The 23,958-nt window shown below is 42.7% G+C and overlaps 2 protein-coding genes and 1 long non-coding RNA gene across 11 annotated transcripts; 2 read left to right on the plus strand and 1 right to left on the minus strand.

The window, feature by feature from the left end:
- The first annotated feature begins 66 nt into the window (after positions 1-66).
- ndufaf8 (NADH:ubiquinone oxidoreductase complex assembly factor 8) lies at positions 67-1,305 on the plus strand. Its single transcript, XM_032502819.1, has 3 exons — positions 67-319; positions 779-889; positions 980-1,305. The coding sequence occupies exons 1-3, from the start codon at positions 239-241 to the stop codon at positions 998-1,000; spliced, it is 213 nt and encodes a 70-aa protein (XP_032358710.1). The 5' UTR covers positions 67-238; the 3' UTR covers positions 1,001-1,305.
- Positions 1,306-1,566: 261 nt separating this feature from the next.
- Positions 1,567-4,897, plus strand: LOC116671491 (uncharacterized). Its single transcript, XR_004327282.1, has 3 exons — positions 1,567-1,618; positions 2,441-2,444; positions 4,789-4,897. It is a non-coding gene; the product is annotated as an uncharacterized LOC116671491 (long non-coding RNA).
- Positions 2,436-20,927, minus strand: slc38a10 (solute carrier family 38 member 10). Of its 9 annotated transcripts, none has more exons than XM_032502804.1 (19): positions 20,691-20,927; positions 20,208-20,461; positions 18,413-18,530; positions 18,142-18,187; positions 17,905-17,998; positions 17,524-17,667; positions 15,133-15,257; positions 11,225-11,327; positions 10,819-11,001; positions 9,869-9,980; positions 8,670-8,776; positions 8,415-8,568; positions 6,733-6,903; positions 6,266-6,649; positions 6,076-6,162; positions 5,250-5,270; positions 4,734-4,874; positions 4,197-4,618; positions 2,436-4,112 (listed from the first exon to the last, which is right to left on the minus strand). In XM_032502804.1, the coding sequence occupies exons 2-19, from the start codon at positions 20,295-20,297 to the stop codon at positions 3,387-3,389; spliced, it is 3,228 nt and encodes a 1,075-aa protein (XP_032358695.1). In that variant the 5' UTR covers positions 20,298-20,461; positions 20,691-20,927; the 3' UTR covers positions 2,436-3,386. The 9 variants fall into 9 exon arrangements, with proteins under 9 accessions (XP_032358695.1, XP_032358694.1, XP_032358689.1 ...); XM_032502803.1 differs by having other exon boundaries at positions 2,436-3,914; positions 3,951-4,618; XM_032502798.1 differs by lacking the exon at positions 15,133-15,257 and adding an exon at positions 14,265-14,389 and having other exon boundaries at positions 2,436-4,618.
- Positions 20,928-23,958: the final 3,031 nt, after the last annotated feature.

A 23,958-nucleotide genomic window follows, 5' to 3' on the forward strand; every position in this document is an offset into this window, starting at 1 on the left:
CAATCGCATTACCGAACATCCTGCTGGACGTTTCCTTCCTGACAGGGTCAACAATATGGCGCTGTCCGTGTTTTTACCTACAGAAATGCTTCACCTACTGCTTTATGTGTTAGTTCTTTATTGAAATGCTTTACAAATTTGCAGGTACATTTCTGAATTCGCGTCGGTTCACTTCTATCTTGCTCAACAGTTGATTTAAAAACGTAAAAGGACCTCTGTTAACGACCGAACACCAACCATGTCTGGGTCAAATGCCTGGACTCGCAGTCGAGAGAGAATGAGACTTTTCCCCGAACTTTTTGCACAGTGCGCAGGAGAGGTAAGCACTGCTGCCATGGCTTAGCGAGGGGAGGTGTGCTCTGCAACTCTGTGGACGTGTTGAACGTAGACGTAGTTCACATTAGGACTAGCTAGTTGCCTATGCTACCACAAAACACAGTTGCTTGTTAATCAACACAGGACAGCCAAATGAATTGCACTTAACGTTATGTTACACAAACAAATTAACATTTGAAGTAGCAAATCAATTTGCATAGGGTAAGCATTTGTAAAATAAAAAATACATAATGAAAATAGCAATATTGAAGAACACTTACGTAACACAATAAATAAATATAAATATGATACAATAAATGTCCTCACTAAAGGCTTAATGCAACGGAACTATGTAGTGAGAATGGCTAACGATGTGCTGAAACAAACACAAGAGGTCAGCCACTATCCTGGACAGACAGTTAAAAAAGATAACTTTCTGTTCCCTCGTTGACGTGGGATTTAGGCGGCGGCGTATGGGAAGTGTGTGGCTGCTAGCACAACAGGCAGACAGGAGCTAAGGAAGGACATGTGTGCCAAGGAATTTGAAGCACTGAAGACCTGCTTCACAAATGCAGTAAGTGACAAAGTCAGTCATCCTCCTGCGGGTTTTGTTTTGTGGCCATAGGTTTTCCTGGAATTCAAGTGTTTTCTTTTTTTATTACAGGCCAAGAGAAAAGCCAAATGAAAAGCCAACTGGGGCTTTGTTAGAACGGAAAACTCAGTGGACCGACCTCAAAGGTGAAAAGGGAAGAGGTTCTAAGTGTTGTTCGACTTTTTGACAGCACCATATTGTTTCATCTTGATGACCACACTTCCTCTACTTGGCACTGGTTAATGGACTGAATATGTATGTGTTGAAAAATGAAGACTCTACATGTTGCAATTGAGACTACATGTTGCAATTGAGCAAAACCATGAACTACTGCTACATTCTTGAACATGCAAGACTGAATAAAATATATACAGGGGTGAATAAAACATTCCTGATATAATTTGTCTCTGTGAACATTCACAAATGTAAGTGTTTTTAGTTATTTATATCAGCAAAATGTACAGAAATACAAAGACACAAAATACACAAAACTATTGTACAAAGCAAAGGTCTGTGTTGTTCCAACTGATGGGAGGAATTGTTTAGAAAGATTTAATTACTAAGAACACTACAAACTGAATCCATATTTCCCTATACTCTTCTTTGCTGCTCTTCTATGACAGCAAATGTCATGCCTGCAAAAGCACTGTGTATACCCACCAGCCGGTTGTTTCTGGTGGATTTCCTTGTGTTGCTCTTCTATGACAGCCAGTAGTTTTTGACCTGCTGGTCAAGAAGCTCTTGCTCCTTGGTCCAGCTGGCCCTCTACAGGACAGAAATGTGGAATTCAACATAAGTCACAAAGTGCTTCTCAGAACATTGCAGTAGTTTAGGAGCTTAGACTGATGCAGGGCCAGTCACTACATGAGAGGGCATGGGAAGTACTATCTCATCATTGATCCATTCAAATGTAAATGTGCTGTATTTATACAGCGCTTCTCTAGTCTCAACAACTACTCAAAGCGCTTTTACATCTACAGGAAACATTCACCATTCACACACATTCATACACTATGGCCGAGGCTGCCGTACAAGGTGCCACCTGCTCATCAGACAAACACTCACACACATCCACACTACGATGCGCAGCACCGGGGGCAACTCGGGGTTCAGTGTCTTGCCCAAGGACACTTCGACATGGGACTGCAGGGCCAGGGATCAAACCACCAACCTTCCGATTGGCAGGCAACCGCTCTACCACCGAGCCACAGCCACCCCACATCAAACACACATCTCTAGATTGTAGCCTCAAACTTCAACTGGAATGGGCAGCTGTAGACACACACTACGTTAGAAAGGTGAGTGGGTGGTTTCTACTCTAACCCAGAGGAAAGGAAGTACCGTCTCGTTGATCAATTCAAAAATTGTAGCCTTAAATATCAACTTTTTTTTATTACATTGTTGAAATAAAGACATGTTGCAATTGCGTTAATTAAATACTGCTACTCTTTATTATGCAATACAGAATATACAGAGGTGAAAAATTCCTGATATCCGTCTCTATTGTCTGAACACAAACCAACATCCCAACAGAGAGGTTTTTATTTATTAGTAAAATGTACATAAATACAATGCACATAGAAAAATAGCCTCTTGTACAAAGCAAAGGTCCAACAGAAATTTTCAGAAAGATTGGATTACTAAGAAACACTACAAACTCACTCCATATTTCTTTCCACTATCCTCAACACTTATTTTCTCATAATTACTGTACTCTTTGCAATAAGAGTGGAAGCAAAAACAACACCAATTGAGGGAAAACAGCAGCATATGGATTGGAAGGCACTCATAAATCAAAGAACAGATATTAAGGATGGAATGATTGGTTAATGATGATCTGGATCTAGCGGCTTCATTGTCCATAGTTTATCAAACTGTAAGGCTACACTACATACCTTGCATCTCCGGCATGAGGTTGAATTCAGTAACTTTCATTTGAAAATATAGTGAAACAACTTACTCTGTAGGCACCTGAACCAAGATTACATTCAATATCGGGTACACGTAGGTTCAAAGAAACCTTGAACTGTAACAGATATTACAATATTTACATCTCAAAGTAACAGATACACACAAACTGAACTTTTAACAGAAAATCGGCACAGGAGAGAGTACAACAGATCCTTCAGAGAGCTAAACTACCCAAAGAAAAAAGGGCCCTGGGTAACTCAGTTACAAACATGAATACATCCTCCCTGTCTAATCACTGTATGGAATGATATTTGCATAGATTTATATACATTTCAACAGTAATCTCTTCAATTATCTTCCCAAAAGACAAAAATAAGTTAATATTTACATGCACTTTGCTCTTTCCACAGTAGCCACTATCAAGGAAGAGAAACTCTCTCCTCTTTGTCCACAACATTTCTGAAGGAGAGAAAGAAAGTAAGGCCACAGTATTACAAGTTTCCTGCAGCTGTACAGTATGTGTTGAACTTGCTGCCAGATCTATGAGTGAGAATCTGTGTCTGATGCTTTATTTCGTTCCCTCATCCTCTGAGGCCTGTTTAATCTGCCGCGTGTGCACCATTGCCCCAGCCAGGAGCTGCTCCTCAAGGGCCGCGTGCAGGTCGGAGCCCCCCAGCACCAGCAGGGGCTCCAGCCTCGGCATCCCCCTGGGCACCCCGGTGTCCTCGGAGGGCCCTCCAGCTTCTCCGGGTCCCAGTGCCCTGCGCCTCCGCCTTAGATCCATCTCTCCCTGGTCCCTGAATTTCTCATGGGAGCCCTGGGGCCGAGACTCGGCTTTGACGGCCCCGTCTTCCACACCTTCTCTTGGGTCCGCCTGAGAAGCAGCTTCCTCTTTGAGGTCTCGTCCTCCTTTCTTCAAAGCTTCCCCGTCTTCCCTCTCAGCCCCCTGTGCAGCCTTTTTTTCTTCTACGACTTGCACCAGCTGGGCCAGCCTCTCCCGAGCCTCCTCCGCCTCTTTCTCTTTCTTTGCTCTCTCAAGTATTTCATTGTCTGTTTTCTGCATCTCCTGCTGAAGTCTCTCTTCTTCAGCTTTCTCCTGTTTCTCCTTTTCCGCTCTCTCTTGCTCCAGCTCCTGTTCTCTGGCCAGCTTCTCTCTTCTCTCCCTTTCTAGTCGTTCTTTTTCCACCCTGGCATGCACTTCTTTCTCTATCTTTTCTTTCTCAAGTTTCTCCTTTTCTAACTCCTGCTCCTTGGCGATCTTTTCTCTTTCAAGCCGTTCGTTTTCCAATCTTGCCTGCACTTCTTTCTCTATCCTCTCATTTTCTAACTCTTGCTCTTTGGCCATCTTTTCCTTTTTCTCCCTCTCAAGCTGTCTTGCCTGAACTTCTTCCTCCATCTGTTCTTTTTTAAGCTGTTCAGTTTTATGTTTTTCCTTATCTAGGCTTTTTTCTTCATCTTTAAGTTGAGCTGCCTGATCATTTTTGGGTACAAGCTGAAGGTCATCAGGTCTTTTCTTTCCCAGTGGCACTCCCCTTGCCCCAAGCTCACTCTGCTTATGGGATTCTCCTCCGTGTGCAACATGGCCATCCTCCTTGTAAGCCGCCTGAACAGCGACGACCTTAGCACCCTTATCTACGGCCTGCACTTGATTCTGGGCAGCGGGATGAGGCTCGGCAGCTCCGGCTCCAGCTTCTGCTTTAGACTGCTTCACGTCTGAGTCCGGGCCAGACTCTTTGGCCTTAGCTGCTCCATCTTCCACCCCCTCCTGGACGCCTTTCTCTGCCTCACCTTCAGCAGCCCCTTTAAGACCAAAACACTTTTGTAACATTTCTTTCTTAAATTGACAACTACCACCTATGATATCTGTGATCTCTGTCAAGTGCCATGCCTGCAAAAGCATAATGTGTATACCCACCAGCTGGTTGTTTCTGGTGGATTTCTTTATGTTGCTCTTCTATGACAGCCAGTAGTTTTTCCTGTTGGTCAAGAAGTCTCTTCTGTTGCTCTTGCTGCTCCTTGATCACCTGCAGTAGCACGGCGTGGTCCAGCTGGCCCTCTACAGGACAGAAATGTGGAATTAGGAATAAGTCACAATGTGCTCCTCAAAACATTGCAGTAGTTAAGGAGCTTAGACTGATGCAGGGCCTGTCACTACATGAGAGGGCATGGGAACTACTATCTCATCATTGATCCATTCAAACACACATCTCTAGATTGTAGCCTTACACATCCACTGGAATGGGCAGCTGTAGACACACACCAACTATGTTAGGGGAAGAGGTGAGTGGGTGGATTCTACACGGGCACATTTTGTTATCATGATAAAATGTTAATATATATACTGTGTGTATATGTAAATATCTATTATCCTGGCCCACTGAGCAGAAAATTTGAGCGACAGACCGAGGTAAAGGCAAGAGGGAATTCATACCTGCAACCAGCTTTTTTATCACTGTGATAGGAGTCCGGCAGAGAGAGAAAGACAAAAAAGGTAGAGATGGAGAGAGAGGGCAAAAGTAAACAGAACAAGAAAGTCAACAAAAGCCAACAAAAGACTGCGTCGTCGGTGGTGTATCAAGCCAGGTCAAGAAGTAGGAGAAAGAACTGGATTTGAATATCTCTGCTGTTTTTAAACCACCTGCTGTGTTTTAAACCACTTGTACCATCACAAATAGGCACAGAGACTAGATTACATAAGATAAAACAAGCAAAATAAGGAAAGGAGAGGCAGGGACATTAACAGCATGCAGCACATTATTTACAGTTTGTTACAATATAGCTAATTCAAGAAAAAAGAATTAATGATTTTCAATCTGTGATTAAGTTATTTTGTGAATTTTGTTTTAATTGTTGAATTTGCTGTGTTCTCTTTCTCAGTCATGCACCGGGTCTTACTGTGCTGAGTCCGTTTCACAGGCTATAAACACTATATCCACATAAAGCTGTGGCTGCATTGCATTCTGGTCAATGGAGGCTACTGGTGTTGTTGGAGAGACTAGTATCCCGACCTCTTCTACATGTAATTCTTGCGGTATGATTGTTGAATGTTAGTGCAAAATGTGTACCGACCTTAAGGTTAGCAGGACAAAAACATTTTTATGAAGCTATATTTTACACTACAGCCAGTCCATTGTATGAAATAATAAATGCATCACCAAATGATACATTTGCAGTGCAACTTGTTTTAAACAGCTGCTAAGTAAGTGACCTACCGTGTCTATGCCCCTGGACCCCTGAACGTTTTCTACTCCACTCACCGTCCATCTTCTCGTCTGCCGTATCTTTGCTGTCTGGACCTGGAGCCTCGTCTGCAGCAGGAGGATGCTCTCCTTCAGGAAGTGGAGCTGAAGGATCACCGAATATCACCAGATCAAAGTTGCATTTACAGAGAACTGTTTTTCAAACCCAGTTGCCTTAAACTACATTGATACAAAAACAGAGACTAACCCTCACGTTTCCCAGCAGTATCTGGAGCTTTGCCTGCTTTATCGACCTGTGCCACCGCAGCCTGATTCCCTGCAAGAGGATCTTTCACGGGCTCGAGCTTCTCCACTTCCTTTGGAGGGGGGACGTCCTGCTTTTTGTCTGCCTTTGCAACTGGCTCCTCTACCACTTCATTAGACCGGACTTCACCACCACCCAAATCCACTTCCTCTTTCCCCACTACAGCGTCAGCAGGCTTCGGGTTCTCTTCAACTTTGTCGTCTTTTTTGTCCTCTTCAGGCACAGCGTGCCCTAAACCTGGCTTTTCATTTCTTGTGTCCACTTGGACCTTGTCATGAGGGATGGGGGGTTCGTGGCGATGGGCCTTGCCCTCTGGCACCGCGACACCTGGTAAAAACAGACCAGGCAACACTAATTCTACACAGTTCAAACTCCAGATCAAGATTCCAGCTTTGGTTCAGTTTCCTTACCAGCATCAGGGCGGTCCAACTGCACCTCTTCATCCTTCTTCCTGTCAGGTAGTTCCACTGGTCCTTTAATCTGGGGGGGCTCAACTGGGCCCCTCTCTACAGGCTGCACCACCTGCACGTCTGGAAGCTCAGGTTTCTCTATCTCCGCTGGCTTCTTGTTTGGTAGATTGTCTACATGCAGCCACACAAAAGACACGATCTTTTAAAACACAGACCACTGCTACTGGTTATTCGTCTTATTCCCAAGATCCTTTAGCCAAACTGTGATCCCAGTTTTACGGCAAATATAAGGTCTTTAGAAATAGATTTACACAACCATAAAAATTGCATATTTTTAGTACTTGTTTAGTACGGCTGCTGGTGAGCTTTTTATTTGAATTTAAAGCCAATATAAACAGTCTGTCTGAAAATTATGAGACACATTACTGTGACTAAAATAAGAAGCAATAAATTTGACACCTAATTTATTCCACTATTTTGTCTTGTCTGAGAAAAGTCTGACAAATGACTGTATTCTGGTGCATTACTATTTAACTCTGGCCCTGACATGTACTCTTTATTTTACAGTTGTGTTTATTACACACATTAACTGCTGGCATTAAAATAAATTAACACCTCTGCCTATCTCGCATGAACTGTGCGTACTGATGCTCTCAGCTGTAATGGACTTCAAGTTAACTATTTCTTACGAGTAGATCCACTAGGTGGCGGCAAACACTGACAATGGCAAAACTGACAATTGGTAGGGCAGAGGAGAAGAGAAGTGTGAAATAAAATTTAAAGTGACAAACAGCCCAGTAAAGGTCAGACCACATGGGTGACACCCGGAGTCAAAAACAATTCAAATTAACAGTTAATCAGAATAACGAAAGAATCCAAAGATGAGGGCAGAAAGACTTTGCTGGTGTCAGTGAACAGGTTAAAAAAGATGCAATTGAGGAACGATGGGGTAAGGAGAAGTAGTAAAACTAAAAGTGCCATCCTTATTCACCCTAAAACTGAAAACATCAACTCGAAAAAGATTCCCCTCCGTCTAATCTCCATTTGTTTTGTCTGCACCCCTCTACCCTCCCCAAACCCATATCACCCTCTTCCTTTAGACAGCCAGAGCTTGCAGGCATTTTATAGCTGCCACAGGAGATCTGGGGGGGAGGGGCAGCAGGAGAAAAGAACAGAGGTAGATGGGTGGAGAGAAATTACTGGAGTTTGAAGGGCATCACTCTCGCTCCATCAATGTCAAGCACTCAGCGCTGCTCTCAGATATTATCAAGAGGTTATCTCCTCACCCAGCCTGTCTGTCTGTCAGTCACCCTGTCTGTATCCATCTTTTCTTCTCACAGAGATGAAAGAACCCCTTTCTTTTGCTGTGGCTTTGTGCTTTTGTTTTAGCCTCACTGGCCCTTTGCCACTGGCTCATATTTTCTTTACGTTGCAGTTTTAGGGCGCTGTAGTCCACGCCTTTGAAAATAAAACAAGAAATAAACATGTCTCACGTGCCGCCGGTGCCTTTTGCGTGAAATAATTACATGCAGCACTGCTGTCTGATCTCAGACGCTGCAGACAACCCTGGCTCTGGCCCATTGAGGTAAATGTTCCCATGGCTCATTAGTAAACCACTTCCTTCTATCGTCCATCAAGTAGATAAATGATTGCCAGCCATAAGCCTGTGTCACGATATTTACCGTGCCGTTCAGGGAAGTCCGGTAGCGGCAGGTTGTGCTTGACAGGGGCTGGAGGGGGAGGAGCTTGGACCTTGGTGCCGGTGCTTCTGGATGAAATGGAGAGGGTGGTGAAGGTGCTGACCAGTAGGATGCCCAGACCCACGCAAAGCACCAGCTACAGGACAGAGAGAAAGAGGAGAAGCAACGCAGGTCAGTGAATAAAACCTATTTACACTGAGCAATTGATTATGAAAGTGCCAATTCTGACTATGGAACCTGAGAAATGAAGCCATTCTTCTGGATCTTTCTGTAGATGAGAGCAGGGCATATGAAGCAGATGAGGCTGCCCATGGTGGCTCCAGTCAGACCCAGAATGGTTTCCACTAAAGAGAGAAAAACACAGGGATTATATTGTGGTCCTGTAACTCCCAACCAGGATTACTTGTAAGATAAATGGTTGAAAGAATTAGGTTAAGTAATGGATAAACATTTTATTTTATTGTTGAGGGGTTAGCGTCCTGCTGAGCTCACTGTTCCATATCTCTCAAAGTAATTCCCCATATCTATGCCATAGATCATTAGCTCCATTCATACCTGCCACTGCCATTCATAACCAGCACCCGCCCAGCCCCAGGCTCTCATCCATGGCACCCTGCTCCTGGCAGCAGTGAGTCCTGGCCCCATCCCTGTCTCTGTAACCGGGGTGGCTGGGAGTCGGGCCTAGAAACTCATCGCTCAACCAGAGGATGGACACCATATTGTCTGCCTCAGATTTAGTGTCCATTCTCCCCAGGGTCCTTACCTCCTTTCTCCTCAGTCTATTAGTCTGATTAGATACACAAAGAGCCAGCCAAACCCGCTGTGTGTGTGTGTGTGTGTGTGTGTGTTCACCAAATCAAAAGTTTAACAAACAGCCACCATATAAAATGATGAATGAAACATAAACTCATTCTAACCTTTACATTGCCACCCTTTTGGAGCCGTTTGTGAGTGGGACGGAAAGACTCAAAGACCCGGACAGAGAGCCAATATTGGTGTGTACATGTAATTGTGTGTGTGTGTGTGTGTGTGTGTGTGTGTGTGTGTGTGTGTGTGTGTGTGTGTGTGTGTGTGTGTGTGTGTGTGTGTGTGTGTGTGTGTGTGTGTGTGTGTGTGTGTGTGTGTGTGTGTGTGTGTGAGAGAGAGAGAGAAAATAATAGCCCTATCTTCCTGTCTGCCCGTCTAAAAAGGTGATAAAAGTTAGAGCCCTGATTTAAGGACTGTGTTAGTGTGTGACAGTCACTGACTCGTAAAGTCACACTCACACTCGTCGTAAAGCTTCCCCGGCTACTCCGCCCACAAAAAGGAACACATGCACCTTAAAGACCTCCAGTCAGTGAGCTGTACACATGTGCACACACAATTTCAATCCATTCAATTCATGCCTGATTGTACACACGCACTCACTCAAGCACACACACACACTCATGCAGTACCGTTGGGGATGAGAATGCCTCCCAGCATGGTGCCAAACACTATACAGAGGGTGATCATCTTGAAGCGCAGAGGAGGCATGTATCCCCCGGCAGCAAACGTCCCATCCTTCTGCTGTAAGATGTAAAACAGAGAGTGAGATGAGAAGGACAGACAAAAAGACAAAGCAAAGCAAATAAAATCTCACAGATCAAACGTACAATTAAATTGTCTTTTTTTGAGGGTACAATTTGATTTTTGTTCCTTGGGTAGCTTGTTAGCATTCCCGCTACAATCACTGAAGTGTTGTGGACACACCAATCCTTTTCCTCATCATATTGCCAGTTCCTAGTCTGGTTTTCACCAAAAAACAAACAAACAAACAAACAGGGCTTTCTCTTTTCCTGGCAGAGCCAACAGAACAAACCTTCAATATTGTATTCAATACTGTATATGCTTTTTAAACCACAAAAAGATTTGTGTGTGTCACAGGATTTTTACAAGAGATATGTGTTTATGTGCCTGCAATGTCTAGATACCATTTCAATTAACATCACAGCTGAGTTCCTGTGTTTCCAGTGGGCTCTGTTAATATGAAGCATTGCGTTTCTGTTTTTATTTGTCAGACTGCATTACATGATGCACAGGAGAGCCATTCCACAATAATAAGGCAGCAAGTTACACTGTGTATTATCTTATGATTAATCTACTTTAAAGTAACAAGAATAAAGCTAAACAGGATTTATAGCATCAAGCCAAAACATAACAGAAGGGGGAAGTATCAACTTTAGGCCACTTAGGTAGCAAAAACTCTGCGTGGAGCCTCCGCAGAACCAAGAAATCAGCCTTTCCACACATCACACACTAACTTTGGTTTCTGAATTTGTATCCAAACCTTTAAACCATTAGCATTCACAGCTATTAGTAGTATAATAATAGTTGTAGTAGTAGTAGTAGTAGTATTTAGGTTAACCTGCTGCTCAAAAAGCATTGTGTTGATGGCCTGGCGGCAGGGCAGGATCATCATGGGGAATCCGACGGCCACAGACATCATAAAGCCCACGCGAATCATCTCAGTCACGAGGTTGGATGGGAAGTTCATCAGCACGTTGCCTGCGATGTTATCAGTGAAACTGACGTAGCCAAAGAAACCCACCTAAGCAGGGAGACAAATATGTAGAACACCAAGTCGTTCAAAATGGTAACTGACAGCATTCAACAACATTTTAGGCACTGATGTGAAGATGTTTGATCAGAACAAGCAGACACTCTGTAATAGCACAAAATCAATAGGTTTCCATGTAACAGCAGTGACCGTGGCAAATGTAGCCGGTGTAAATGGCGGTGGCGCATGCCCATGACGGAGCGTTTCCACTCACAGTGATGTAGAAGATGGTGACTACGTTGAGGGAAGAGGTGAAGATGGTGCTCATGCGTTTGACGGACGGCTCGTCCAGGCTGTCGTAGGTCGGCAGCACCTGTCTGTGAGAGACAAGCAGCCCAACAACAAACTCTGCATGCTGCGTGACACAAGACCACACTGGTACTGCTCTCGTGCATTCATGTGCTGTCCGAATTATCACGTACAAAAAACTTTTAGCTATTGGATGTGGCACTTCTAAGTCTGGCAGTCTGAGTCAGGGAAAGTAGTACCTTGAATGTTACGTGAATCAGCTTCTTTTCTTTTATTCTTAGCTGACAACATGCAACATATGACGGTCAAGATATCTACTTTTTGATAGTGGAAATTGCTCTGTAGATTTCTTGAATGAGCTGCCATATGGAGGGAGGCCCATTTGTGCCACTCAATAACCAAATGATGTATGCTTTTTCTCATTTTCCTGGGATTACTTATTGCTTGTTTAGTCCATTTGAGGGTTGACAGATTTCTGGTTTCCCAGAATATATATTATATAATATATATATCTCATATAAACTCTTTACACAAGCAAGAACATTTGACATGCACATGGATGCAACAAGTTTCTCAGCATGTGAAATTTTTACATATTATGAATTTAATGGAAATTTGAATTTACAATTAACAATTTGTGTTCACAAATGTTGTAATTGCAGTAGATGGAAATAATGTCATGCCAGTAAGGGGGCAAGCATGTAGGAAGTGTACGTTGTTGTGTGTGTGTGTGTGTGTGTGTGTGTGTGTGTGTGTGTGTGTGTGTGTGTGTGTGTGTGTGTGTGTGTGTGTGTGTGTGTGGGTGTGAAGGGTGACAGTAGTCAAGGCTAGTGAAGTTGCATTTGAGGTCTGTCTTAAACCCAGGTATCTGTCTCCCTGTGTCATGTTCTGTGCTATAAGAGAGCGTGGCCGCTTGGAGGGAACCGTTGGCACATTAACCCGTGAATTTACAGTCTTTATATATAACAGCTATTGCGTGGCAGGTTTTAAGAGACTTATAAACTTTTCTGGCAGATTCTTTGTGCTCGCCTCTTCTCTCTTTCTCCCTCTTATATATACTGTATATGTGAAAGGAAAAAAAGAGAGAGAGAGAAAGAAACCATAATTTTCTCTGCCTCTCTTTGCCCGTCTTTCTTTCACACACTCCGGTTTTATGAGCAAGCACTGTCCCGTGGCGCTTTTCTTGACGCTTGTTTAATCCGCAAAGCAGTAACTCTCATAGCCAAGGTTAAAGAAAACAGCATTTTGCAAGTGGGGAGCTAAAGCATCTAATGGTCACTCAATAGTCCTTACTCAGAGGCTAATGTGTTTTTGCATTAACGCTGCTCTTAAATAGAGGAAATATGAAGGAGGTCTTTAAAGCCAATGTGGGGAAGAGTGTGTGGTGTGCTGTGTGTGTGTGTGTGTGTGTGTGTGTGTGTGTGTGTGTGTGTGTGTGTTGGGAGGGCTTGAGTGTGTGCTGCAGATACTATTAACTTGGATTTGAATGCATGCTGGCAGTAGCATCACAGAGGGACATTTTTCACTGCACGTTTTTCTTATGTCCCTCTATTATGAGCTAACGGCTCCTCGCTATTCAAATGTGCAGCCAAAAAACAACGGGGCCAGCTCACATCCTGTCATAATGGTGATGTTAAGTAATATTTTAACTGAAAGTAAACACATTTCATGAATGTAATAAAAATCCAATGTGCTGAGAGCTGTTTAATCAGCCTGTGAATAGATCAGTGTGTGTCTGTAAGATGGCGACAGTCCAATGTGTTGATTAGTGGTTTGGCTTTAGCTGCCTGCCGCCGAACAGAGCGCCTGCCTCGCTCGGCCTGACCACAGGCCAAGAAACCACCCTGCCAAATATCACTCAGCGCTAGTGGGAAACGACGCACAAAACACACATGCATAAACACACACAAGTGCACACTTTCTTCTTCTTCTAACGTGTGCACACCTCGCTCGCTAATAAACACGACCGCCGTACCATAATGTTATGTTGGCTTTGTGCAATTACATTAATTAAAGTCTCATTCCAGTCTCAAGACGACGGTCACCCACTCATGCCACTTACCTCACTCTCTCTCACACAAACAAACCCACACAGCAGCACCACCCAAACATCTGGCCCCTAATGACCTCACTATAACACTCTCTACATCCTTCCCCAGCGCTGCATTCAAATTACAGACACGACTTCGTACACCCAGGTCCCACTAGACCTTCGGACGTTACCCATTGCCCGCTCAACTAACTGCAAACCCAGAGCACGCGCTGAAGCGTAGTGGACAGGACAAGAGAAGCAGTGACAGAGCATGCAGATGGAGGGGGGAGAAAAATGGAGAAATTAATGTATACAGTGAGTCAGAGAATCTCTGATTAAAGTGTAAGAAGTGAAATTTAGTGATCTGATCTCTGCAGTCACTCCAGGGAAAGTTAATGCAATGCGAAGATTGCCGTGAAAACCCTCTTACTGTCTGGCAAACGTTTTGTTGTTGTGACATTTGAAAGTCACTAAACAACCCAATGACACTGTTTTGAAAAAATAAAAATGTTTGCTTTCCGTAACTGCCAAATTGATTTGTATTTTTTAGTAATCACAATCAGAATCAACTAAAGCCTCAGGTTACATGTAGAGAGGGCAGACCTAATGGTGGAGCAGATCTGGACCAGCTGACAGTGAAAACCACATTAGCAAAAATGAGTAAACTTGCTCTGCAACTACAAGTCCCTCAACAACCAACTCTCATCTCATCGCATCTCACTGGCTTAAAGGAATGATGCAAGTGCACATGCAGTAATTACGATGTTTGCTCAATTTCTACATGCAGCAATGAAAGATTCAATTCACTGTGCCGCTGCAGGAGTTAGACAGTGGAAAAGCACACCTTTGAGCCATCTAGCCTACAAATGATTTTAGGACTTCTGTCAGATTTTCCATATTTTTAAGCTTGTTTAGAGTCTTGTTTGACGTTAGTGTCATTACATGGTCCTTTGCGGGCGGCAAAAGTACTTACGACTGACAGGCGAAGGCCATCCCACAGATGGGGAGACAGCGAAACACACCCTCCCAGCGCACCACATTGACCTGCCCTAGCCACCAGTCGCTGAGCAGCCCGTGTTTGAACGAGGACAGCACCATCTGAGGGGAAGGAGGGGGCGGGGGTTACGGCCTGAACCAAATGAAGACAAGTGGGGGAAGAGCACGAAGAAGAGGAGGGGGGCTGCACCCATGCTGACGGCTCACAGACAGATAATGGAAGTAATCAATGAGGAGAGAAAAATCAGAGAAAACGAAGAAAGGGACACAACAAAGAGACACGACAAGAAACCCCATACTGAACAAAAAACCTGTCGCAGCTGAAAAAAATGGAGTAATGAAGGCGACATGTAATGAATGAAAGTGAAATCATAAATTTGATCAAAATAAAAGGCTCATGAAAGGGTAATCTAGACAAAAAGGGCCCCACAGGTTTTCCATCAGCATGTGTCTCTTCCGTCTTGCTCCTTTTGTTACCTGATAAAGTCCCAAAGGACAGCAGAACCCTCCATAACCCTTCAGCCTCCCACACCCAGGTTGCTCATCCTGGGTGGGGCAGTGGCGGAAGGGCAGCAAAGATGAAACTTTCACTTCAGTATGTTACACTTCTCTGCCTTACTACTACTGCCACCAAACAAACAAAAACACACACACACACAGAAACACTCACAGATCTCAAATAGCTCAGACCAAACCCAAATTAAAAGGTGAAAAATGGGGATGCCTGAGGAGTGGGTGGAAGATTCAGGTAGGTTGTAGGGGGGTTTAAAGTTGCAAGATGCGCCCCCACCACAACTGCCCTTACAGTGGTGTTATATCAGGGGTGGTTTCCGTGGTTTACTTACGGGTGACAGCAGAAGGTTGTGGCGATAATAGGTAGGCACTGAATGACGCCCTTGAAGCGCCACAGGTGAACCCGCTCCACCCAGGAGCCAGAGATTATGCCATAACGAAGAGACGACAACACTATCTACAGCAACAGCAGCAGAAACAGCGGTGGGAAAGAGGAGAGCAAACAAAGGCAGTGCAGAGGAGGAGAGGAGGTAGTCGAGGAGAGTGAGGGATAGCAGAGGAACACAAGGGAAAAAGAGGAGGACAAAAGAAGTAAAAGGGTGCAAATGAGCAGAGGAGAAACAAAAGGTAGGATGAAAGGAGGGAAGGAAAGGAGATACATCACTGTTAGAGGGTTAGGGGTCTGGACTGGGCCGGGCCTGGATCTAAAGCCAGACACACACACCACACCACTGCTCCAGGTTATCGCCATGCTACGGAACTACACGTCATATCACACAAAGAAGACCGTAAACAGCAATGTTTGTGGAAGCAGCAACACGGGTCAGGAAACCACAGACACACAAACTGTGTGCATTTCAAGAGTAAAACGGGCGGAGTCACACGTGGCAGGAAACTTCTGCTGCACCGTCACTGGAGTCAAACTTTTTAGTATGTTACACCTCTGAACACACTCCAACCTATGAAGCAACACTCCCATCAGCTGTGTGGACAGTGCTGCTTAGCGTTAAATGCAAACAGCGGAGCACTGAACGTCCTAATGGGAAGTTGTACAGGCTGCTAGTTTTTTTTAGACCTTTATTTGTATAGGACAGCTGAAGACATGAAAAAGGAGAGAGGGGGAATGACATGCAGCAAAGGGCCGCAGGGCAGAATCAAACCCGCAGCGTCAAGGAGTACACCTCTATATATGGGCGCGTGCTGTACCAGGTTAGCTACCCAGGTGGCCAACAGCAAATATTTTAATGTATCCTAATGGGGCCGAAACTGTGCTGTACTGATGGCTGATTGGACTGGACGGTGCACATGAAAACGTGCAATTCTCTGCTGAGTTTTCACTAGTACTGAAATGACTAGTCCATTGACTGGGAGCAGTGTAATATCTTTGGGTTTTCGACTGCCTGTTGGACAAAAATAGCTATTTGAAGACGTCACCAAGGTATCTAGGATATTGTGATCAACATGTTTCACCATTTTCCATAAAAAAGCCTAGAGTTCATTCAATTAATTAAAAGAAATTCAAGATAATCAATTAAGTAAAAGGTAATCGATCATGAAAATATAGTTGATGCAGCCGTAGTTTACACTGTACAGTAGATGTATTGTTTTCATCTTGCAAACAAATCTGAAATGCTACTACAAAAACAACCTGCACAACCAGAAAGAAGGAAAAACATAATGTAAAGGGGTACAAAACTGTTTTAAACAGTCCCCAGCTAGGACATCACTGATTGGAGTGTAGCCAGAAGTGTAACATGATTGATATTTTTTAAAGAAATTCACAACCTTAACACCATCAAAAGGTTGAGTTAAGGCTACCTGGCTAACAAGGTGTCTTACAGTACGTGAGTCCTCAACCTTGGACATTCTCATTTTTCTAGGTTCCTGAAGGAATTATTTACAAATAACCATAAAAGGTTAGTATTGACATTAGAAATATTACAGCAGCCAGCAGTCGTAGGGGTTTTAACTCAATGCTGATTGAATGGGGCAGAAAAGTATTTACAAATAGCAATGTTGTACTGAAAATAAAAGTCTTCGCAATTAAAAATAAGTCTGAAATATATCAAATGCATTTGAAATATTTATATCTGGCAAGAAATGGAGCAAATACAGAAAGATTATTCCCTCAAGTTGCAACGGTTAGTGATTTAGAGGAGTCGACTATTTGACCTCCATTTACTTTGCACTTACAGTGCTTAAAATGTCTCTAGTGGCCATTTCCAAGTGGTGTCTCCTTCCCAGGGGAGAGCCTTTGTTTCGGCCTATAAAGAGCAGTGCAGCAAATGTTTTCTGCCAGATGTGATTTAGTGTGAATTTGCTATTTCAAAAAGAGGAGCAAGACAACATTGTGTTGGTAAGAAGGACATAGTTGTGTACAATGGAGCAAAAAAGATGGAATTAACACAAAACACAAAGAAAAATTCTAAACAAAAATCTGATAAGTTATAACAGACAGCAAGGTCAATGAACTGTGCTGCAAGTTATAAATGCATCTTTAGTATTTATATGTACTATGTATGTGGGGAAGAAGACTACAATAAAGAGAACATTTGTTTCAAAATCAACTCTGGTACTGGAACATAAACACCCAGCAACAAAATCCCAGTAGTCATTTCACATTCTAAACAAAAGCATTGTTCAAAAGGTTGTAGAAAAACCTGTCGTCCATAAGGTCATCTGCATTGCATGCAGTAATGCTGTCTGTGTGTTGCTGGGCTCACCGTGAACATAAAGAGGGTGTAGAACATGAGCGCCATAGCAGAGAAGGACTGGATGGAGGACATCATGTTCCTCTGCAGACTCAGAGGGAGGACGATAAACAGAGACACGGCGATCAGCAGCAGCACGCGGAAACCGCCAGTCACCTTTAGAGGAGTGGGACATGATAATACAACATTGTTTCTTCAGAACGTATTTACTGACTTGAGTCTACCTATTGTTACTTTGTCCATTTACTTCTTATTATTCCAACATTTAATAGTTATTAGCTGGTTTGGTTGCTTAAGAGTAAAGTTAAGGGAAACACGGAGGGGAGCTCTGGATATCGAACACATGCTCAAAGATTGAAAGATGAATTTATAAAGCAAATAATGATCTCAAACCTGTAAACCTAACATCTGAGCGAAGAAACTTGAGCCCAGATCAGCTATCACGACGTAGAATGCAATACAGGTCCCCAACATCAAACCGATCATGCTGCAGGGAAAGACAGAAAAAGGACAGGGGGAGATCAGCATGGATTTTTTTAAGTCTATGATCATTATATGGGAACAAATCAAGTCATAATATACACTTGAAATACAGCATCATTTGCGTAGTGAATTACTAATAGGACTTGCCTCATCTCCACCACTGTTTTTCCTGGTTTACCGTAAGCATGGTAGGCTGCAGAGAAGGGAGTGGCGTCAGTGTGCGAACAACACGTGGACAAACAGATGGCAGTGTCGGGAAAAATCATTGTGGGTAGTGATGTGAATTTCTGGAATTGAAGCTTAAGTTTCCGTTGCTGACACTTTTGTATCTGTCTGCTTCAGTCACGATGGCTATTGTTGCTACTGCAAACTGTCAGTGATAAATATAACAATGTCACTCATTACGGTTTAAACTCACCCAATCCTGCATATGTCCTCCTTTTGGTGCTGCTTGCTGTATTGACCAGGAACATGCAAGACTTGTGGGTCATCCACGAACAGAAGAACAGCAGGAGAGTTCCCAGCACTATCCCACACTGGAAGAGGACAGAGGGACACTTAAACACAGAACGCTTACTGTACAGAAGAGTTGCCCAAAACTCTCGCCACATTGATGAAATACAAAATGATCCATCATGTCATCTATCATACAAGCGTCAAAGTTTGAAAGAATTACATGATTGAGTCTAGATGCCCTAGTTAGGATTCACAAACACTCACACACACGTGAAATATTGAGAAATTACATAATTTTTATCCACACAAGTGTTTTACAAATCAATTCACTCTATGACAGAAACAGAACAATTAGCTGTATACTACGTTTAAGAGGGTTAGGGTTTTGATTGACTTTTTTTTGTGGAAAACATTTGAACTTGTGTATTTGTTTTCATAATTGAAAGGGAGTTCAAGAGTCCAATAAAATATTATGTTATGGTGGGGAACATTTAGCATTTTCAAAAAGTGCCACCCCCACCTCGTATCTTTAGTTCCTTCCGTGCAGAAAGACCAACAAATACTGCACAAATGTTGAACTTGCTTAATACCTGTGTACACTTTGCTAATAATAAACAGAGACCCAGTGAAGCAGGAAGCAGGCTGAAATGCTCCAAAACAAATTGTTTCCTGAGTTCATACTGTGATGACAAGGATATATCATAATTTCCTTTGGCGATGACAATGATACTTTATGAATTCCTGTCTTTACCCTGTTTTTCACAGGGGCGTTGGAGGGTAAGGCTCTACAGTATCCTGCAAAAAGGTACTTCAGCAGAGCTTTTGCAAACACAGAGGGGCTAAACAAAGTTTGGCATTTATGCCAAAACCTGTAAAACAAAGGGTGTTGAAATGATTAAATGGGGAGAGTGAAAATGCTGCTGCAGTGGAGAGGCTGTTTATGTTCAACCAAGCGTCCATTGATCTGATGAGGAAGTTGCACGGCTATAAAAAGCAACCCCGTCATTCAATGAAGCAAATGTCCCTTCACGTGTCCTTGTACAATCACAAAACAAAACACACAGAGGCCAAAATCAAGCACACTCTCATCAATATCAAGCTGACAGTTACAATGTTCAGTTTGATTTCACAATTGGGTGGCGATTTAGGGGATCATGTCATGATGTTGAATGACGGTGGTTATATTAAAAGGCTGTGAAAATTGACTGCAAATAACATTAGTACAGCAAACTGAAGCTTGTTAATTTGTACTTGATGTGTGACAGCTTGACATGAGTTGTTTTTAGGTTGTAGCGATGCTGCTGTACAGTATTACTAAATCCGGTTTTAAAGGGTGTATATCACTGCCTGTGTGTTTCCTATGTTTCATATTTTATCAAATATGATTCATTATTAAAGATTAACCTATCCAACAGTATGTAATGCAGTTAAAATGAGCTCCACCCTGATAAACTGCAACATTAGGTTACTGCTTATATGTTAATGCCCAAAATATAACATTGACATTAGTCATTTTGTATAGTATGTACCTTTACTTGTTTGATAATACTTAAGTAAATAAACTAAATACTTCTTCCACCGATGGATGGATGGCTGTGTGTGTGTGTGTGTGTGTGTGTGTGTGTGTGTGTGTGTGTGTGTGTGTGTGTGTGTAGCCTATGTATGTATGTGTATGTCTGTGTGTGTGTAGCCTATGTATGTATGTGTATGTCTGTGTGTGTGTAGCCTATGTATGTATGTGTATATGGGTGACCCACCTGTTTGAAGCAGAAGGGCATGGTGAGTACACTGACTCCGACGATACTGTTCACCACGTTCATGATGAGACCCCAGTTAGACGCCGTCATTTTGAACCGACTATTGGCTGGTTCTCCTTTGGTAAGAAAATGTCAAGCAAAGTGAAGGCAAAAAGGTAAAGTACAACTGTCTATTATCAGGTCCAAAGCGGGGGACTCGAACTAAATTGCGGGTGTGTTTCTCTGACTCCTCCGCCGATCAATGACGTGGCGCTCTAGGAGAAAACACAGAGACAACTGAGTTTACGATTTGAAACACTTGAACCTTTTGTCGTTTTGTAAAATGCACACTAACAGTAACATAAATATATATATATATATATATATATATATATATATATAAACGTCTTAAAATGAACACCATGTCAGAACGTAACGTTAAGTGTTAGTAGCCTAGCTAGCTTCATTAGCTACGTCAGTTAGTTGCTAGCTAACGTTAGTCACCTTTCTATGCGACTTCTCCGCCTACCGCGTCGCGGTCCCATATTATGTCTTCATCGTTGATTTCTTGACATTAATGGGCATTTCTCGTTTAAAAAAATGCGTCTTCGTGTGTGGAAATGCAACAGGTCGACGGAAACTCGGTATAAGCTATAATGGCAAATCCAACCTGATTATTTTTCTGAACGGCGTATCCAGGAAGTACAGATTAGACTCGAGGAGGTGAGAGAAGAGAACACAGCCTGCTGGTTTCATTACTATTGAAATACTTGGGCGCCCACTAGTGGTCACATTACGGTCATGGACATACTTGAAGAATTAAATCCCTCCATTTCTTTCTTTTTACAGTAATGCCCTTCTAGCTTCAGAAACATATTCATGGTTTTATCATTTTTTTAAGAACTTTCTTAAAGCCTTGCTTACTTACTAATACTCCACTACATTTCAGAGGCAAATTAGCCTACTATCATAGTAGCCTAGTTTTACTACCCTACATTCACATGATAGTTAGGCCTATACTTTTCAGACTAAGATTTTACATTCTTTTGAATATGATAATCTCATAAAATACAAGTAATTGTTAAAGACTGAACCAGTGGTTCTCAAGCATTTGGCTTTTGACCTCTTACAACAACAGTGTCTACTTAAGGCCCTTTGTAGCGTTTCAGATGTGTGTGAGCTGCTGTCAGATGGTTTCCTTTAAGTGGTCAAATTAACAAATATTTCACACAAAAAACAAAGATTAAAAATGTATGTAGCTTTTTATGTTTTTTCTTTTGTCCTACCTCTATCTATCTATCTATCTATCTATCTATCTATCTATCTATCTATCTATCTATCTATCTATCTATCTATCTATCTAGTAGAGGCCAAAAGTTTGAACACACCTTCTCATTCAATGCATTCTTTATTTTCATGACTATTTACATTGTAGATTATCATTGAAGGCATCAAAACTAGGAATGAACACATGTGGAATCATGTGCTTAACAAAAAAGTGTGAAATAACTGAAAATCTGTCCTATATTCTAGTTTCTTCAAAGTAGCCACCCTTTGCTCTGATTACTGCTTTGGACACTCTTGGCATTCTTTTGATGAGCTTCAAGACGTAGTCACCTGAAAAGGTTTCCCAACAGTCTTGAAGGAGTTCCCAGAGATGCTTAGCACTTGTTGGCCCTTTTGCCTTCACTCTGCAGCCCAGCTCTCCCCAAACCATCTTGATTGGGTTCAGGTCGGTGACTGTGGAGACGCAGCCCTCCATCACGCTCTTTCTTGGTCAAACAGCCCTTACACAGCCTGGAGGTGTGTTTGGGGTCATTGTCCTGTTGAAAAATAAATGATGGTCCAACTAAACGCAAACCGTATGGGATGTTGCATGTCACTGCAGGGTGCTGTGGAAGCCATGCTGGTTCAGTATGCCTTCAATTTTGAATAAATCTCCACCAGTGTCACTAGCAAAGCACCCCCACACCATCACACCTCCTCCTTCATGCTTCACGGTGGGAACCAGGCATGTAGAATCCATCCGGTCACCTTTTCTCCGTCGCACAAGACACAGGGGTTGGAACCAAAGATCTCAAACTTGGACTCATCAGACCAAAGCACAGATTTTACTGGTCTAATTTCCATTATTTGTGTTTCTGGGCCCAAACAATTCCCTTCTGCTTGTTGACTCTCCTTAGCAGTGGTGTCCTAGCTGCTATCTGACCATGAAGTCCTGTTCTGTGCAGTCTCCTCTTAACAGTTGTTCTAGAGATGTGTCTGCTGCTAGAACTCTGTGTGGTGTTCATCTGGTCTCTAATCTGAGCTGCTGTTAACTTGGGATTTCTGAGGCTGGTGACTCAGATAAATTTATCCTCAGCAGCAGAGGTGACTCTTGGTCTTCCTTTCCTGGGCGGTCCTCATGTGAGCCAGTTTCTGTTATGATGTTAGTGTGACCCGGAACACAGAGATACAAAAGAGGAGTCAGAATGAAGTTCAGGTTGTCATAATTCCACATGTGTTAATTCCTAGTTTTGATGCCTTCAGTGATAATCTACAATGTAAATAGTCATGATAATAAAGGAAACACATTGAATGAGAAGGTGTGTTCAAAGCTTTGGCCTGTACTATACATATACATATCTCTCTATACATTTATATATATATATATATATATATATATATATATATATATATAGAGAGAGAGAGAGAGAGAGAGAGAGAGAGAGAGAGAGAGAGAGAGAGATCTATTACATATGTATACAGTAGTACTTTGGAGGCTGGATGGAAACCCACTGGACTGGACTACTGAACCATAACCACAACCAGCTACATCAGCAAATGTTATTGACTCCTTGATGCATCAGTGAAAATCTAATAATGTCATAAATGATAATCCTTTATTCACATAGGCCATTTTTCTTTGCTTAAGCAGAATTTTGAATGAAGAACATTTACTTGTGTAACGTTATTGTGTTGCTTTATTTACTTAACTAAGAGACCAGACCAGTTCTTCCACTACTGGTGGGCTCTGTAATCATAACAATACCAACAGACATGCGTGAATCCTGTTTTTCCAGATTCCACAGAGATTCCCTTCAGGAAAGGGAAGCAAGCAACAGAGGGATGCGAGGTGTGAGAGGGAACAAAAAAAGACTATAATAGAACAGGCAATTGTGGATGACGTCAGACAAAATACTCAGCCTGAACACCTGAAATGTTGGAGCTGGATTTATTTCAGTCAGGCAAAGCGCCGGCCCGGTGCCCTCTCTGATAGACGTCTATTGTGTTGTCTGACCAGGAAAGAGAAGAAGGAGAAAGAGGTTGGAAGGGGGGGGTTGACCTGGGAGCTTTCCCCCAGCCGGTTGTGCTTTCCCCCGGGGACGGAGGATTTTCAGAGGCAGAGAAATGATGGAGCTTTGAGAGGCGAGAGACACGTGTGTGTGTGTGTGTGTGTGTGTGTGTGTGTGTGTGTGTGTGCGGACGCCCTTTTGTGGCTAAATTGCAGAAAGTCCTGTCTGCAGAATTTGTACATTCTTTTGTACATCTTTAATTCTGAAAACACAATTTTACACTTAAAAATTTAATCATTTTGTATGTTAATTGTATAGTTTCTATTCTTTAGATTCCAATTCATAGGTTTTAGTTTTTACAAATTTATTCAGCATTTTAACCCAGCACTTTTCTAGCCCTGCCTTGTTACATAAATTACATAATTACCGTGTATTGTCATTATGTGTGGCTACATATGAGTGTGTGTGTGCATATGTGTGTGATCAGAGAGGTTAAG

Source organism: Etheostoma spectabile, chromosome 21 (genome assembly GCF_008692095.1).
Source record: "Etheostoma spectabile isolate EspeVRDwgs_2016 chromosome 21, UIUC_Espe_1.0, whole genome shotgun sequence".
Lineage (NCBI taxonomy): Eukaryota > Metazoa > Chordata > Actinopteri > Perciformes > Percidae > Etheostoma > Etheostoma spectabile.

Bases quoted from the DNA above. Each gene is read 5' to 3' on its own strand.
- slc38a10 (XM_032502798.1), bottom strand. From the start codon at position 20,297: ATGACGGCGTCTAACTGGGGTCTCATCATGAACGTGGTGAACAGTATC. The intron at 8,569-8,669 runs GTTCCATAGTCA...TCTGTCCTGTAG, and splicing joins AGAATGGCTTCATTTCTCAG to CTGGTGCTTTGCGTGGGTCT. The intron at 6,904-8,414 runs GTAAATATCGTG...GGCTGCATGTAG, and splicing joins GGACTTCCCTGAACGGCACG to ACAATCTACCAAACAAGAAG.
- ndufaf8 (XM_032502819.1), top strand. From the start codon at position 239: ATGTCTGGGTCAAATGCCTGGACTCGCAGTCGAGAGAGAATGAGACTT. The intron at 320-778 runs GTAAGCACTGCT...CGTGGGATTTAG, and splicing joins TTGCACAGTGCGCAGGAGAG to GCGGCGGCGTATGGGAAGTG. The intron at 890-979 runs GTAAGTGACAAA...TTTTTATTACAG, and splicing joins AGACCTGCTTCACAAATGCA to GCCAAGAGAAAAGCCAAATG.